The following is a 13,967-nucleotide window of genomic DNA, read 5'->3' as shown; positions in this document are numbered from 1 at the left end:
TGTGCAGACAGTTGAAATGCCGAAAAAAAACATTTCTAAAATTTATATTTTTGTTTCTCTAATTGGGGTTAAATTTTTGCATTTCAACTAGGGTTAAATAAGCTTGAAGAAATCAGAAAAAAATATATATTGGGCAGATATACCTACTTAGTATTTACATGTTTCAAACATTTTTATCTACTTTGATTTACGGAAATCTAGAGAATAGTAGAGACATCGCAAATAATCGAAAGTCACGAGGCTATCACACATGTGAAAATAGGTGAGTGTCAGTGAGCAAGCCGCTTAAGTAGTTAATATGCTTAGCCTAAATTAATATAACACAAATATTATAATTTGCATACTTAAAAAAGTTTATATTTATCTCTTTTTTTTTATTATGTAACTCTGCTTGTAAAACTTTCCTACGCTTTTCGTGCCACTCCCAAAACACGGCCAATAAAACCTCATACCATATTCGACAGAGGAAACATTTGTCGAGGAACGAACGATAATTGTCCAAGAAGGTTTGAACATAAACACAGATGTTCTGTAAACAAAAACAAAAAAAAAAAAAAATCCACCAGTTATATAAATCCCACCAGTAACAACGATGTACCATCCCACGAACTACTCAACTACAGTCTAATTAATATTATTAAAAAAGAATCAACTGCAAAAACAATAATATATATTGTCTATACAAATATAACAATTAAATCTTGTTAAGTCAAAACAAACAAATCATGTGTATATTCTAAAAAGACGCCACCGAATAATCTAGCTACCCATTAACCGCTAATCACCGCCACTAAAAGCTTTATCTACTTGATTAACGAGTTCCATATCTTGCTGCCGCTGCTATATACCATATAAGCTTTAACTATATTTGACTTTCGCCCACTTTAATGCTTTTGCAATATGCATTCAATTTCAAGAGTAGAAGAGCTTTACTCCCTTGCCCGCCAAACTGGACGACTTTCTGATGTCTAACGAGGTAAGGTCTATCTCCAAATTATGGTCTGTTTGCCTACACCATTTGTAAATAGATCGAAATGCCATCATTCACCTTTCGTTTACTGTGCAACTCATTTTGCTTTACCGCTCGCAACACAGATACTAAATGATTGAGGCTTGCACGGCTTTCTGCTGTTAGTTGACATCATTGTTAGTGTATTGTTTTTTAATAGCAACACAAAGAGAGCTCGACATTGTCATTGTTTAATTACATTACATTCACAGAAACAGCAACCACTCAGGTGGAAAAACAGTTCATACAGCAACAAGAACATGTGCAAATACAAGTACAACAACAAGAACAACAAGAACAAGTGCAGATACAGGCTCAGGCTGAACAAATTGTGCAGAAGAAAACGAAAACTAAAATCACCAAAAAGCATAAAAAACACACAGAACAAGAACAGAAACAGGAAGAGGAGGTTGTCGAGTCCATCGAATACGAACAAAGAGAAACACTGGCATTGGCCCATGAAACAAGCACAGGATCACCAAAGGCAGAAACTCTTGAGCAAATCGAAGAGCTTAAGCCCACATACGAGACACTATCCACGCAAAATCAACCACAAGACACGCTCGAATCCGTTGCGGTTGCAGTCACCACAGAACTTTCTACACCGAAACCATTTTCAGCTCAGGCGCAGGACGACATATTACCCCAAAAGGTATTGGCTGTCAGTGAGGAGAGAGTAACGCTCGATGAAGTTAGCATCAGCAAAGAATTCCCACGACCTGAAGAAAGTAAGCTAAGTCAAGAGATTGAAATCAGGCAAAAGCACGCTGCTGATGTCTCTGAAGCCGAGACAGCCGAGGCTCCCAAGGAAATAAAACCATCCAAGATTCCGAAGTCAGTAAAGGCCCAGCGCAAGTTAAAAGAATCACGTCCTCTGCTGGTTGAAACTACCAGCGTAGAAGAAGCCATCGATGATCTAGTACCATTAAAGACCACCAGTCAACAGGCTCACGGTGATATCTTGCTGTCGCATGAGCTAAGCGAAGAGCAGCCATCTACACTGGAGAGCTTTACGCAGCTGAAATCCATAGAAACTATGGGGGAAACAGTGCAGCCAAAATTACTAAATCAGGAAGAGGTAATTATCACAGAAGTAATGAGCAGCGAATCGTTTGGAAAGGAAGTCACCCAGGAAAAGCCAGCTACCGAGACGATCACTCCACAAGTAACCCCTAATATCAGTCTAGCCATTAGCGAATGTCAACCGGAAGACTCAGTTGAAGAACTGCAGCCAAACGCTGAGACTCGTCCAGAGACATCCACAACATCTGTTACGGAACACAAGGCAGCGAGTGGAAGTGCTCCTGAAGTTTTGGAAAGCGTACAACCGATGCCATTGGAGACCCAACCAACCAAGAGTGTGGCGGATATCACAGTTAAGGCCGAGGAGGTGCCAATTCTAGTCCAAGAAACTGAACCCTTCGACAGTCTGCCCGAGAGCGAGGTGCCTAAGACACGGACTGATGACATCAAAGCCATGGAACAATTGGTGTTAGCTGAGGCCTTGCTAAATATTACTGCAGATTCTCAGAGTCCCATCGAAGAAAATTTACCCATCTTTAAGACTGATGCCAAGGAAGCCATTATGGACATACAGGCACAAATTCATGTCACCACCGAGGAAACCATATCACATGAAGAAGCCATAAAGGACCTAGGACTGAATAATATTCCAAAACTGTCAGAGGGAACTGTGGGGCAAACTGTAGCCTTGACCATTGGCGAAACGCTTGAGACAACTATTTCAGAAATGGCACAGGAACTAGTTGAACCTCTGGTGGAATCCACTAAACCCGCAAAGGGCACCATAACGAAACCTTATGGAACAGCGGAGAGTAGTAAAGAGGAGCTTTTCGATTCATTGGGTTTCGTGCCAGATGAAGATCGCCAGACAGCTCACGGAAAGGTGAATATCGTTGAAGGGGAAGTTGTGGCAGAAATTCAGACTACGAATGTGATAGATACAGAAGGAGAATTTTTGTCACCGGTTCCACAGTTCATGGATGCCAAATTGGAGTTTGTCGAACAGGCTGCATTGGAGGTCAAGCAAGACTCAACTGAGGAAAAGGAACAAATCCTGTCTCCTGATACAGATCAGACTTCACAGACGGCAACACAAAAGATAACTACCACTGAGCTTAAGGTAACTAGCGTATTTGAAGTTCAACCAGACCATACATCCAGTGATATTATTACTGAAAACACGAAGTCGGCAGAGGCAAATAAAGTATTTGAGTCGATGCCAATTGGAGTTGCAACTAGGCCCGATCTATTGGAGAGCATTGGCCCCATGGAACCAGCTCAACAACCTGAGCTTAAAACAGGAAACATGTTACTGATTGACAACCAACAGCCTTTGGAGGTTACCAATGTACAAATAACTGAGACTAGCACCGAACTACTTGACATTCTGCCAAAGGAGAAACTTACCAACGCCCAGCCTATCACCGATATATTTAATTATGCCGAGGGTCTTGAGATAATTCCCATGGAGTCTACAAAAAATAAAGCCGAAGACAGCAAACCAAGTTTAGTAATTGCCGAAGTAAGCATGCCACAGCAATATGGAACAGATATTGGAGAGCAGGCGCCATTGGAAAGCATAGAGGGACGCACCGATGATTTGCATCCTGCCCTGCAGACCACAGAAAGCCACTTTAGTCTGATGCAGTCACTGGAAACTAGATCATGCGTAACACTAGAAGGCGAATCAACTCTTGCGACTGAAGAGCCAAATACTTTGCAGAGTGCTGTTATTGGCACAACTGGACCTTTGCAGGTTGCCAACACTACGAGACCGCAACATATGGAGTCGCTGGATGAACTAGACCATCAGAAGCAGCCTAATCAGCAGGCACATTTCAATATAGGAGAAATCACGTTACCCAAGATCGAAGAAAACATAATTTGTGATGCCTTAAAGGACTATACAATACCAGAGTACAAGTTGTCATCGGTTAGCAACGTGCAGATAATTGAAACTTCAACAGCTTTGAAAACAAGTACAACCATTACGAGCGAGAATACATCGGATCTAAAAGACCTTGATATTCCACAGCAAGTTAATGTTACACCCAAATTAAATGATTTTACACAGAAAATTCCACTCTCGGAGGAGGCACGAGTTCTGGATCATGTTTCCGACCTACATGACATTCAAATTCCATCGGCAACTAGTCAACCTACAATTAGTAGTTTCCATGAGATTAATGTAAGCGAGACTGAAGTATTAGAAAGAGAGGAGCTCCTTGAAGGAGTTGCGCAGCCAAGTGAACAACTGATTAATGTTGCCTTGGACTCTACTACGAGTATAGCAGTGACACGACAGGAAAATGCCTTTGAGCTGGAACAGGGTCTAAAGGTACCTTTTATTCAGTCGGAACAGGCCAGACTTATTTCTTCAGAGCTTCTTCGTTTGCCTGTATCAGAAGACACGACTGAAATCCTATCCACCGGAGACTTGCAAGATTTCAAAGCAAGAAACAGTTTTGCGTCTCCGAAAATGGATCTTTTAAATGAAACCAAATCATCAGAAACGATATTATATGACACGGTTTTAAAATCCCAAGACTCGGATCAGCCAGATACAGTAGTCCCACAGCAGTCTGTAGTAGCTTACGAACATGCATTGGTCACCGGAAACATAGTTTTTGATACAGCTGAGCGCGTTGAGGACATGCCTGTCAACCTAAAAACGGCAACTAAAACCCAGGATAATCTAAATCATTCGATAATTGCCAGGGATCAAAGTATATTGGAGTCGGAAATAACTTTGGTAGAGGATATTACGCCCAAACAAACAGCGAAACAACTGGACAATACCCAAACTCTGCTTGCAAAGCTCGTTGATGAAGTCACCTCCTATGAGGCAGCAGAGGAGGCTCAAAAATCAGATAAGCATCTGGCACAGACAGCGGAACTCACTCATGAACTCGGACAGGTTCAAACAACCGAACTTCAGCAAACTGTTGAGACAGAGAAGGAATTTACAAGTCCAGAACAATCCTACGCAGTAGCCACGTCTGATGAAATACCTTCAAGGCTTGGTTTACCCGTAACTACAAAAACGCAAACTGTAGAAGGACTGCATGAACTGGACACGTTACAAGGGGACGAGAAGATTGCTCAAATATCATTTGAAGGAGGAAAACATGAGGTATCTATCAGTGAAGTGTGCGGCATAGAGGAATCTGAAGAGTTCATAAAATCAGACGTTTCTCCAATCTCTGCTGCCGAATCCATCGATGTTATGTTTAAAGCCACTCCAGAGTCTCATGAAGAACGAATTTTCCAAAAGGAGTCATTAATATTGCCAGCAAGCCCCATGGAAACCAAAGCCAAACCTACAGTAGATCTGCTCCACGGTACCACTATATCCGATGTGCTGGCTTTAGAGTCTTCGGAAAACGTTGAAGGTGATCAGGTTACATCGCAGGAGGCCCTTCTCGAGTTCGTTGTGGCAGCCGAGTCTAATAAAGTGCTGGTTCAAACGGATAATATTATAATGCAAAAAGAAGAGCATTTTAAAAACACACAAAAGGAATATTTTGGAAAACCTTTTATTGTAGGCACACAGAGAGAAACGCTCATAACTGAAGTGCTCCCCATTGAAAATCTTGTTGGGTTGGATTTACCACAAGAGCCTACTACATTCCTTGCTAGCTCAACTCCCACTAATAAAATGTTGCAATCCCATATTGTGGAAACACAATTACCTCTTGAACTGGAAAGTGCAACCCCAGTTGAGCCGGGTGATATTGCTCAAGCTAAATTGAAATCGGATGAACTCAACGTTCACACAACAGTTACTGAAGTCAATGCCTACGAAAAAACTAAAGAAATGCCAGATGTACCAGATCATACTCATTTGTTAAATGTCTCAAAGGATGATGACATTAACAGGGCTCATTTGACAACAATTCAATCGACATTCCTGAAAGAGGATACCCTTCCCGAATTAAAAACTTTCGGAGATACAGCTCAAATGTCGAATGTTGAATCGAAGTCTTTAGTCACCGAAGAGGTTGTCGGTTTTAGTTCTATACAAGAAACATATGAGCTTCAAGTACCCGTCGAGGGGAATGCTAATGTAACCCATCAATCTCTTCATGAAGCTGCAAGTGTGTCCGAGCCATTAACATACGAACAAACTCCGCATATTGCATTCGAACCGAATAAGGAGTTCCAGACATTACCCAGCGATGTCGAAATGATGCTAAAGCCAGCAGAAATTTCAACAGTAAACATTTACGAAAATGTTGAGGGTCATGGTGAATTCACGCCAAATACTGCAAAACTGTCATCAGGTGCAGCTGTCCCCACTGAGTTCAAAGTTTCGGTGGTAGAAGAGGTGACTGTTATACCTTCCTTGGGTACTCTTGCAACCGACATGCCCGAGCAGATCAATGCAATGCCAGAAACTGTTTTATACAAGAACGTTGTTTCCAGCGAGCAGCTTTCTTGTGATGCTGTTAGCACGTTTTTGGACGCCAGAAGGCAATCTACAGAGCAAGCCAAGGTTCAACCATCTGGAGTGAGAGTTGTACCTTTAATAAGCGAGCTGCATGAGAAAGGAACTATTCAGGAATCTGAAGCGATTCCAGCTGACGAAAAACATGCGCTACCTTCAATCACACCGCAGAGTACGTATCTTAATGAACAAATTATCGCACACGAGCAGGCTACCTTACTAAAAGATCAAGAACACATATCACCGAAAAAGGCAAACATAAATTTTGAAACCAACACCACAGTAATAACAGAACAGTTAGACATATTCAGCACGACAGCAAGTCATTGTTATCCTGATACTGAAGACTCATTACAACCAGCGCTAGTAGAAGGCAGCTTTAAAAATGCTTTACAAACTACACAATTTGTATCAGAATCTTCGCCTGACCTACCACAAGCGATGCTTGAAACTGCACACTATGAAACGACCGCACACGAAGAAGAACATTCCACTATCACTGAGTCACAAGCAGCAACATACATATCAAAAGACGGCAATGATAATCAGACACAGGAGGTTATTATTGGGTTAGAAAATGTTGCAAAGAGTTTAGTTAAAACGGTAAACAGTAAAAAGGGTAAGTATAAAATTAGGTATAACTTAAGAAGTTCAACAAAAAAAGGCGTATTACTTTCACTACCACTCGACCCACCAACCCCAAAACACATATTACACAGAACAATGTAATATTTCAAAATCCACATGAAACTATATACTAAAAACACAATTCTTTACACAGATACAGAACAAACCACAGACACAATACACACAAAACAAAAAACACCAACACAAAAACAAGAAAGTCGTGAAACCGAAATCACAGAAGAACCAGAAAGCGTGCAAATAATTGAAGAAGTTTCTAAAGACGGCAAACTACGAAAGAAAAAGATTCGAACTCGCGTAATCAAAAAAATTAAAGGTGAAAAACAGGAAGTAACCAAGATCGAAACTGTCGAGGAAGATGACAAGCAACCTGAAACAACAGTCACTGTCGAAGAAGTTCCAGTGGAGATAGAACAACCCGAAGAAATCAAGGAACTTCCAGAGGAAGTTCGCGTCGTCGAGACCATTTCCGAAGATGGCAAGCCAAAAAAGAAGAAGATTCGCACTCGCGTCATTAAGAAGGTTAAGGGAGACACGCAAGAAGTCACCAAGATCGAAACTGTCGAGGAAGATGACAAGCAACCTCAAACAACAGTCACTGTGGAAGAAGTTCCGGTGGAGGAAGAACAGCCCGAAGAAATCAAGGAACTTCCAGAGGAGGTTCGCGTCGTCGAAACAATTTCCGAAGATGGCAAGCCAAAGAAGAAGAAGATTCGCACTCGTGTTATCAAGAAGGTCAAGGGAGACAAGCAAGAAGTCACCAAGATCGAAACTGTCGAGGAGGATGACAAGCAACCTGAAACAACAGTCACTGTGGAAGAAGTTCCGGTGGCGGAAGAACAGCCCGAAGAAATCAAGGAACTTCCAGAGGAGGTTCGCGTCGTCGAAACAATTTCCGAAGATGGCAAGCCAAAGAAGAAGAAGATTCGCACTCGTGTTATCAAGAAGGTCAAGGGAGACAAGCAAGAAGTCACCAAGATCGAAACTGTCGAGGAAGATGACAAGCAACCTGAAACAATAGTCACTGTGGAAGAAGTTCCGGTGGAGGAAGAACAGCCCGAAGAAATCAAGGAACTTCCAGAGGAGGTTCGCGTCGTCGAAACAATTTCCGAAGATGGCAAGCCAAAGAAGAAGAAGATTCGCACTCGTGTTATCAAGAAGGTCAAGGGAGACAAGCAAGAAGTCACCAAGATCGAAACTGTCGAGGAAGATGACAAGCAACCTGAAACAACAGTCACTGTGGAAGAAGTTCCGGTGGAAGAAGAACAGCCCAAAGAAATCAAGGAACTTCCAGAGGAGGTTCGCGTCGTCGAAACAATTTCCGAAGATGGCAAGCCAAAGAAAAAGAAGATTCGCACTCGTGTTATCAAGAAGGTCAAGGGAGACAAGCAAGAAGTCACCAAGATCGAAACTGTCGAGGAAGATGACAAGCAACCTGAAACAACAATCACTGTGGAAGAAGTTCCGTTGGAGGAAGAACAGCCCGAAGAAATCAAGGAACTTCCAGAGGAGGTTCGCGTCGTCGAAACAATTTCCGAAGATGGCAAGCCAAAGAAGAAGAAGATTCGCACTCGTGTTATCAAGAAGGTCAAGGGAGACAAGCAAGAAGTCACCAAGATCGAAACTGTCGAGGAAGATGACAAGCAACCTGAAACAACAGTCACTGTGGAAAAAGTTCCGGTGGAGGAAGAACAGCCCGAAGAAATCAAGGAACTTCCAGAGGAGGTTCGCGTCGTCGAAACAATTTCCGAAGATGGCAAGCCAAAGAAGAAGAAGATTCGCACTCGCGTTATCAAGAAGGTCAAGGGTGACAAGCAAGAAGTCACCAAGATCGAAACAGTCGAGGAGGATGACAAGCAACCTGAAACAACAGTCACTGTGGAAGAAGTTCCGGTGGAGGAAGAACAGCCCGAAGAAATCAAGGAACTTCCAGAGGAGGTTCGCGTCGTCGAAACAATTTCCGAAGATGGCAAGCCAAAGAAGAAGAAGATTCGCACTCGTGTTATCAAGAAGGTCAAGGGAGACAAGCAAGAAGTCACCAAGATCGAAACTGTCGAGGAGGATGACAAGCAACCTGAAACAACAGTCACTGTGGAAGAAGTTCCGGTGGAGGAAGAACAGCCCGAAGAAATCAAGGAACTTCCAGAGGAGGTTCGCGTCGTCGAAACAATTTCCGAAGATGGCAAGCCAAAGAAGAAGAAGATTCGCACTCGTGTTATCAAGAAGGTCAAGGGAGACAAGCAAGAAGTCACCAAGATCGAAACTGTCGAGGAAGATGACAAGCAACCTGAAACAACAGTCACTGTGGAAGAAGTTCCGGTGGAGGAAGAACAGCCCGAAGAAATCAAGGAACTTCCAGAGGAGGTTCGCGTCGTCGAAACAATTTCCGAAGATGGCAAGCCAAAGAAGAAGAAGATTCGCACTCGTGTTATCAAGAAGGTCAAGGGTGACAAGCAAGAAGTCACCAAGATCGAAACAGTCGAGGAAGATGACAAGCAACCTGAAACAACAGTCACTGTGGAAGAAGTTCCGGTGGAGGAAAAACAGCCCGAAGAAATCAAGGAACTTCCAGAGGAGGTTCGCGTAGTCGAGACCATTTCCGAAGACGGCAAGCCAAAGAAGAAGAAGATCCGCACTCGCGTAATCAAGAAGGTCAAGGGAGACAAGCAAGAAGTCACTAAGATTGAAACCGTTGAGGAAGACGATAAGCAACCCGAAACAACAGTCACTGTGGAAGAAGTTCCGGTGGAGGAAGAACAGCCCGAAGAAATCAAGGAACTTCCAGAGGAGGTTCGCGTAGTAGAAACAATTTCCGAAGATGGCAAGCCAAAGAAGAAGAAGATTCGCACTCGTGTTATCAAGAAGGTCAAGGGAGACAAGCAAGAAGTTACTAAGATTGAAACCGTTGAGGAAGACGATAAGCAACCCGAAACAACAGTCACTGTGGAAGAAGTTCCGGTGGAGGAAGAACAGCCCGAAGAAATCAAGGAACTTCCAGAGGAGGTTCGCGTAGTCGAAACAATTTCCGAAGATGGCAAGCCAAAGAAGAAGAAGATTCGCACTCGTGTTATCAAGAAGGTCAAGGGAGACAAGCAAGAAGTCACCAAGATTGAAACCGTTGAGGAAGACGATAAGCAACCCGAAACAACAGTCACTGTGGAAGAAGTTCCGGTGGAGGAAGAACAGCCCGAAGAAATCAAGGAACTTCCAGAGGAGGTTCGCGTAGTCGAAACAATTTCCGAAGATGGCAAGCCAAAGAAGAAGAAGATTCGCACTCGTGTTATCAAGAAGGTCAAGGGAGACAAGCAAGAAGTCACCAAGATCGAAACTGTCGAGGAAGATGACAAGCAACCTGAAACAACAGTCACTGTGGAAGAAGTTCCGGTGGAGGAAGAACAGCCCGAAGAAATCAAGGAACTTCCAGAGGAGGTTCGCGTCGTCGAAACAATTTCCGAAGATGGCAAGCCAAAAAAGAAGAAGATTCGCACTCGTGTTATCAAGAAGGTCAAGGGAGACAAGCAAGAAGTCACCAAGATCGAAACAGTCGAGGAGGATGACAAGCAACCCGAAACAACAGTCACTGTGGAAGAAGTTCCGGTGGAGGAAGAACAGCCCGAAGAAATCAAGGAACTTCCAGAGGAGGTTCGCGTCGTCGAAACAATTTCCGAAGATGGCAAGCCAAAGAAGAAGAAGATTCGCACTCGTGTTATCAAGAAGGTCAAGGGAGACAAGCAAGAAGTCACCAAGATCGAAACTGTCGAGGAAGATGACAAGCAACCTGAAACAACAGTCACTGTGGAAGAAGTTCCGGTGGAGGAAGAACAGCCCGAAGAAATCAAAGAACTTCCAGAGGAGGTTCGCGTCGTCGAAACAATTTCCGAAGATGGCAAGCCAAAGAAGAAGAAGATTCGCACTCGTGTTATCAAGAAGGTCAAGGGAGACAAGCAAGAAGTCACCAAGATCGAAACTGTCGAGGAAGATGACAAGCAACCTGAAACAACAGTCACTGTGGAAGAAGTTCCGGTGGAAGAAGAACAGCCCAAAGAAATCAAGGAACTTCCAGAGGAGGTTCGCGTCGTCGAAACAATTTCCGAAGATGGCAAGCCAAAGAAAAAGAAGATTCGCACTCGTGTTATCAAGAAGGTCAAGGGAGACAAGCAAGAAGTCACCAAGATCGAAACTGTCGAGGAAGATGACAAGCAACCTGAAACAACAGTCACTGTGGAAGAAGTTCCGGTGGAGGAAGAACAGCCCGAAGAAATCAAGGAACTTCCAGAGGAGGTTCGCGTCGTCGAAACAATTTCCGAAGATGGCAAACCAAAGAAGAAGAAGATTCGCACTCGTGTTATCAAGAAGGTCAAGGGAGACAAGCAAGAAGTCACCAAGATCGAAACTGTCGAGGAGGATGACAAGCAACCTGAAACAACAGTCACTGTGGAAGAAGTTCCGGTGGATGGAGAACAGCCCGAAGAAATCAAGGAACTTCCAGAGGAGGTTCGCGTCGTCGAAACAATTTCCGAAGATGGCAAGCCAAAGAAGAAGAAGATTCGCACTCGTGTTATCAAGAAGGTCAAGGGAGACAAGCAAGAAGTCACTAAGATTGAAACCGTTGAGGAAGACGATAAGCAACCCGAAACAACAGTCACTGTGGAAGAAGTTCCGGTGGAGGAAGAACAGCCCGAAGAAATCAAAGAACTTCCAGAGGAGGTTCGCGTTGTCGAAACAATTTCCGAAGATGGCAAGCCAAAGAAGAAGAAGATTCGCACTCGTGTTATCAAGAAGGTCAAAGGAGACAAGCAAGAAGTCACCAAGATCGAAACTGTCGAGGAAGATGACAAGCAACCTGAAACAACAGTCACTGTGAAAGAAGTTCCGGTGGAGGAAGAACAGCCCGAAGAAATCAAGGAACTTCCAGAGGAGGTTCGCGTCGTCGAAACAATTTCCGAAGATGGCAAGCCAAAGAAGAAGAAGATTCGCACTCGCGTAATCAAGAAGGTCAAGGGTGACAAGCAAGAAGTCACCAAGATCGAAACAGTCGAGGAAGATGACAAGCAACCTGAAACAACAGACACTGTGGAAGAAGTTCCGGTGGAGGAAGAACAGCCCGAAGAAATCAAAGAACTTCCAGAGGAGGTTCGCGTTGTCGAAACAATTTCCGAAGATGGCAAGCCAAAGAAGAAGAAGATTCGCACTCGTGTTATCAAGAAGGTCAAGGGAGACAAGCAAGAAGTCACCAAGATCGAAACTGTCGAGGAAGATGACAAGCAACCTGAAACAACAGTCACTGTGAAAGAAGTTCCGGTGGAGGAAGAACAGCCCGAAGAAATCAAGGAACTTCCAGAGGAGGTTCGCGTCGTCGAAACCATTTCCGAAGATGGCAAGCCAAAGAAGAAGAAGATTCGCACTCGTGTTATCAAGAAGGTCAAGGGAGACAAGCAAGAAGTCACTAAGATTGAAACCGTTGAGGAAGACGATAAGCAACCCGAAACAACAGTCACTGTGGAAGAAGTTCCGGTGGAGGAAGAACAGCCCGAAGAAATCAAAGAACTTCCAGAGGAGGTTCGCGTTGTCGAAACAATTTCCGAAGATGGCAAGCCAAAGAAGAAGAAGATTCGCACTCGTGTTATCAAGAAGGTCAAGGGAGACAAGCAAGAAGTCACTAAGATTGAAACCGTTGAGGAAGACGATAAGCAACCCGAAACAACAGTCACTGTGGAAGAAGTTCCGGTGGAGGAAGAACAGCCCGAAGAAATCAAAGAACTTCCAGAGGAGGTTCGCGTTGTCGAAACAATTTCCGAAGATGGCAAGCCAAAGAAGAAGAAGATTCGCACTCGTGTTATCAAGAAGGTCAAGGGAGACAAGCAAGAAGTCACCAAGATCGAAACTGTCGAGGAAGATGACAAGCAACCTACAACAACAGTCACTGTGGAAGAAGTTCCGGTGGAGGAAGAACAGCCCGAAGAAATCAAGGAACTTCCAGAGGAGGTTCGCGTCGTCGAAACAATTTCCGAAGATGGCAAGCCAAAGAAGAAGAAGATTCGCACTCGCGTAATCAAGAAGGTCAAGGGTGACAAGCAAGAAGTCACCAAGATCGAAACTGTCGAGGAAGATGACAAGCAACCTGAAACAACAGTCACTGTGGAAGAAGTTCCGGTGGAGGAAGAACAGCCCGAAGAAATCAAGGAACTTCCAGAGGAGGTTCGCGTCGTCGAAACAATTTCCGAAGATGGCAAGCCAAAGAAGAAGAAGATTCGCACTCGCGTAATCAAGAAGGTCAAGGGTGACAAGCAAGAAGTCACCAAGATCGAAACAGTCGAGGAAGATGACAAGCAACCTGAAACAACAGTCACTGTGGAAGAAGTTCCGGTGGAGGAAGAACAGCCCGAAGAAATCAAGGAACTTCCAGAGGAGGTTCGCGTCGTCGAAACAATTTCCGAAGATGGCAAGCCAAAGAAGAAGAAGATTCGCACTCGCGTAATCAAGAAGGTCAAGGGTGACAAGCAAGAAGTCACCAAGATCGAAACTGTCGAGGAAGATGACAAGCAACCTGAAACAACAGTCACTGTGGAAGAAGTTCCGGTGGAGGAAGAACAGCCCGAAGAAATCAAGGAACTTCCAGAGGAGGTTCGCGTCGTCGAAACAATTTCCCAAGATGGCAAGCCAAAGAAGAAGAAGATTCGCACTCGCGTAATCAAGAAGGTCAAGGGTGACAAGCAAGAAGTCACCAAGATCGAAACTGTCGAGGAAGATGACAAGCAACCTGAAACAACAGTCACTGTGGAAGAAGTTCCGGTGGAGGAAGAACAGCCCGAAGAAATCAAGGAACTTCCAGAGGAGGTTCGC

The 13,967-nt window shown here is 44.0% G+C and overlaps 1 protein-coding gene across 4 annotated transcripts in view; it reads left to right on the top strand.

The window, feature by feature from the left end:
• LOC108075035 (titin) overlaps window positions 1-13,967 on the top strand; it is a 124,691-nt gene that overhangs the window by 76,747 nt on the left and 33,977 nt on the right. For 3 of the 4 annotated variants that reach the window (XM_070286109.1, XM_070286108.1, XM_070286107.1), the window contains one exon: window positions 1,222-7,098. In XM_070286109.1, coding sequence (XP_070142210.1) covers window positions 1,222-7,098 — 5,877 coding nt within the window. Of the gene's footprint in view, window positions 1-1,221; window positions 7,099-7,260; window positions 7,359-13,967 lie in introns of all 4 variants that reach the window. The other variant, XM_070286115.1, reaches the window with a different exon arrangement.

Source organism: Drosophila kikkawai, chromosome 3L, assembly GCF_030179895.1.
Source record: "Drosophila kikkawai strain 14028-0561.14 chromosome 3L, DkikHiC1v2, whole genome shotgun sequence".
Taxonomy (NCBI): Eukaryota; Metazoa; Arthropoda; class Insecta; order Diptera; family Drosophilidae; genus Drosophila; species Drosophila kikkawai.
This window is presented reverse-complemented; position numbering and strand designations above follow the sequence as displayed.